The sequence below is a fragment of the Ptychodera flava genome (assembly GCF_041260155.1).
Source record: "Ptychodera flava strain L36383 chromosome 23 unlocalized genomic scaffold, AS_Pfla_20210202 Scaffold_23__1_contigs__length_28996876_pilon, whole genome shotgun sequence".
In the NCBI taxonomy this organism is placed as follows: domain Eukaryota; kingdom Metazoa; phylum Hemichordata; class Enteropneusta; family Ptychoderidae; genus Ptychodera; species Ptychodera flava.
In genome coordinates, this window is record NW_027248277.1 from 15,709,003 (window position 1) to 15,711,884 (window position 2,882).

General features: G+C 38.5%; 1 protein-coding gene across 1 annotated transcript; it reads left to right on the top strand.

The window, feature by feature from the left end:
* Positions 1-433: 433 nt before the first annotated feature.
* LOC139123985 (uncharacterized) lies at positions 434-2,210 on the top strand. The gene is made up of 3 exons (XM_070690121.1): positions 434-767; positions 1,128-1,217; positions 1,938-2,210. Exons 1-2 carry the CDS (start codon positions 470-472, stop codon positions 1,208-1,210), a joined length of 381 nt encoding a protein of 126 aa, XP_070546222.1. The 5' UTR covers positions 434-469; the 3' UTR covers positions 1,211-1,217; positions 1,938-2,210.
* Positions 2,211-2,882: the final 672 nt, after the last annotated feature.

Consider the following 2,882-nt stretch of genomic DNA (forward strand, 5'->3'; position numbering starts at 1 on the left):
TCGTACAAAGTTTTCCGGAGATAAGAGGATGCATATTAATGGTTACACAAAATGTAATTGAAATCTGCTATCGATCCCTAAAGGTTCAGAATTGCCAGCATTTTGATTGGTTTGTCTGTAGCATGCCAATATCCTTCGCACTCAAGAGTTCATTGTAACTTCATATCACCCTATTGCCCTGTAAACAGTGAAATATGGTGATGCGAAATGTAGTGAAGTTTATTTAAAAACAGTGGTATTGGCTGTAAAATGGATGTGAAAGGCTCAAAACTTTTTTTTATCTTTATCAAAGACCGCAAAGCAATATTGGGATATTCAAAGTTTTCTAAACGAATAGTATCAATCACATTTACCGCGCTTTTTCTTCATTGTAGTGTTGACAATCGATGACGGTTCATTTAAAATCACCGAACCTTCTCCATCGGAAATCACCTACAGTACAACAGAGGAAACATCGATTACCTTTGAGATGACAATATCGCCCGCTACCGGCCTGACTGGTCAAGTGGACAAAGTACATGTATACTTCTCTGACAAGGATGAAACTAAAACCGAAGCGGTCGCTGGTGAATTTGAGGGCGAATCACTCCAGGTTACCAGCGCAAATACAAAACTGGACGGCGTGGTGGCGTCTGTCATCCTTGACGAGAACTGTGCCAAGTACACCCACCTGTGTGTGCAGATTTTGGACGGGACTGTCATTGAAGATGAGGACTGCCTGGAGACTGGTACAGAAGAAGGCCAAGCCGGTGGCGTGGACTGTTCTGGTAAATACCATCAAACCTATGATAACATTTTGGTTCGGTTTTAGGGATTGACCATTATAGCTTGGGGGTTCATCAAAATCAGTAAACACATCGGCAGAGTGAAAACTCTATTTTGTCAGAACCGATGCTATTCCACACATGCTTGACTACTGACAAAAATAGTTTATTTCCCAGAGGGAGGCAAGCTATGCCTGCTCAAGGCCGGCGAAAATATGTTCACTTGTTACTTGAAACATTCAGTACGCACATCGAGGCACTTCGACTAGACATTGAAAGCTCTGAACTGATGGTTATTACTAGTGTCAAACACGATGTCAGGATTTGATTGTGAGCAAAATTTTTCCAATCTTCACTTTGCAGGGAGTTCCGGCTTACTCAATGCTGTTGGAAGATTTAGCATCCTCATCGGCGTATTGGTTGCCATGACGACTCGATGGATGTAGACTTATGGTAGGTTCTCTACTGTCTGTGGTTATAAATGATAGCATTTGCTGATTGTTATTAACATAAATTATTATACCTCCAGATGATCAAAATAGAAAATGTCAGAGGATTGAATTGTATTTATTTATAAATGATTCCATCTCTTTATTCATTCATTCATTCATTCATTTATTTATTTATTTATTTATTTATTTATTTATTCTGGCCATTCATTCATTCATTCGTTCATTCATTTTTTCATTCATTCATTCATTCATTCATTCATCCCAGTAGCTTGCATTCTAATAACACTTGGTCTTTATATTATTTGAACCATGCAACCTGAAATAATGATCTTTAAAAGTATGAGAAGAGTCAGGAGTCATATTTTCAGGTGTTTGTCGGCGTAAATTGACTTGAGTCTCGCTTTAGGGGCTACCCGCTATTCCGAATACAATAAACTTTGAAGTGTAGAAACTGAAGAAGAGCGACATATTTGCTGATCATTTCCCCACACGGCTTGTTCTGATCATCCCCTGTGTAGTTAATGTGCTTGCTGTGTGTATACCGACATTCCATTGGTGAGTCTCTTTTGTTACTTGATCTTCTGTAGGGACTTCGGTGTCAACATCTGACAGAAAGCCTGTTTTTTTTCTTACATGTTCAAACATAGTTTTTCGTTTCCAACGTTAGAATCATAGTCATGATACACATTTTGAGCAACTTCTCCTTGTGATGTCTTCACAGAACTGACGGAATATCTGCAGCTGCCTGCTGATTGACTATCTTGAAACCGTGAGATGCATCATCAGCCAGGTGTTGATGTAATACTTGTAGGACACTAATCAATTAGTCATGCAACGTAATGAAGACGACGATTTACCTTCATCATAAGCGACTGGAATATCCAAAGACTTTTTGCTCTTACCAAAAGAAGTAACTTTGTTCAAATGGCGGGTCTTGAATACATTTGCGTCAAAAGGAGGCCTTGACCTCACTATTGACCTCAGTACTTTATAACAAAAACACGTACGCCAGTCATACATAAGATTATTCAAAGAATTCGAAAGAGTATGGCCTGAGAGTTCTTCAGAGCTCGACAGCGTGTGAAAAAAAATAAAAGGTGGCAGTACAGGAAATATTTAATTGACTTTTATAAGAAAAAAACGTTTTAACAAATCAAATTCAAGAAACAAAAGTAATTGTCTTCGACGCCCTTAGACACAAAAAAAAAAAATAGTTTGTTTCTCATCCTAGGCATCTTGCAAAAATGATGCGGTGACGCGGTTTTTTTTTTTTTTTTGCTGCTACTTTTTTTTATTCAACCATCAACAACAACGCGCTTACAACATGAGAACATAGGAATGCATGCAGAGATAAATGCACAGCAATGCTGCTTTTTGACTATTAGTGCAGAATGCAGTTTTGATAGGTTTTCACGACATAGTGTACAGTTCTGAATGGAATGTTACAGCACTGTGTGATGTTCAACGGTCTGTCTAGTTCTGTTTTATCGTCGCGTATTTTTGCGTGTTTTTTTTTTTTTCATTTTTTTTTCGTTCCCTCTTGAGATGCAAAAAAAAAAGGTTGGCGCGGCGGGTCTACATTGACGCGCGCGGGGATGAGAAACAAACTTTTTTTTTTTTTTGGCCTTAACTTTAGTGGTCGATTTTTCCCGGCGATGGATCTTTT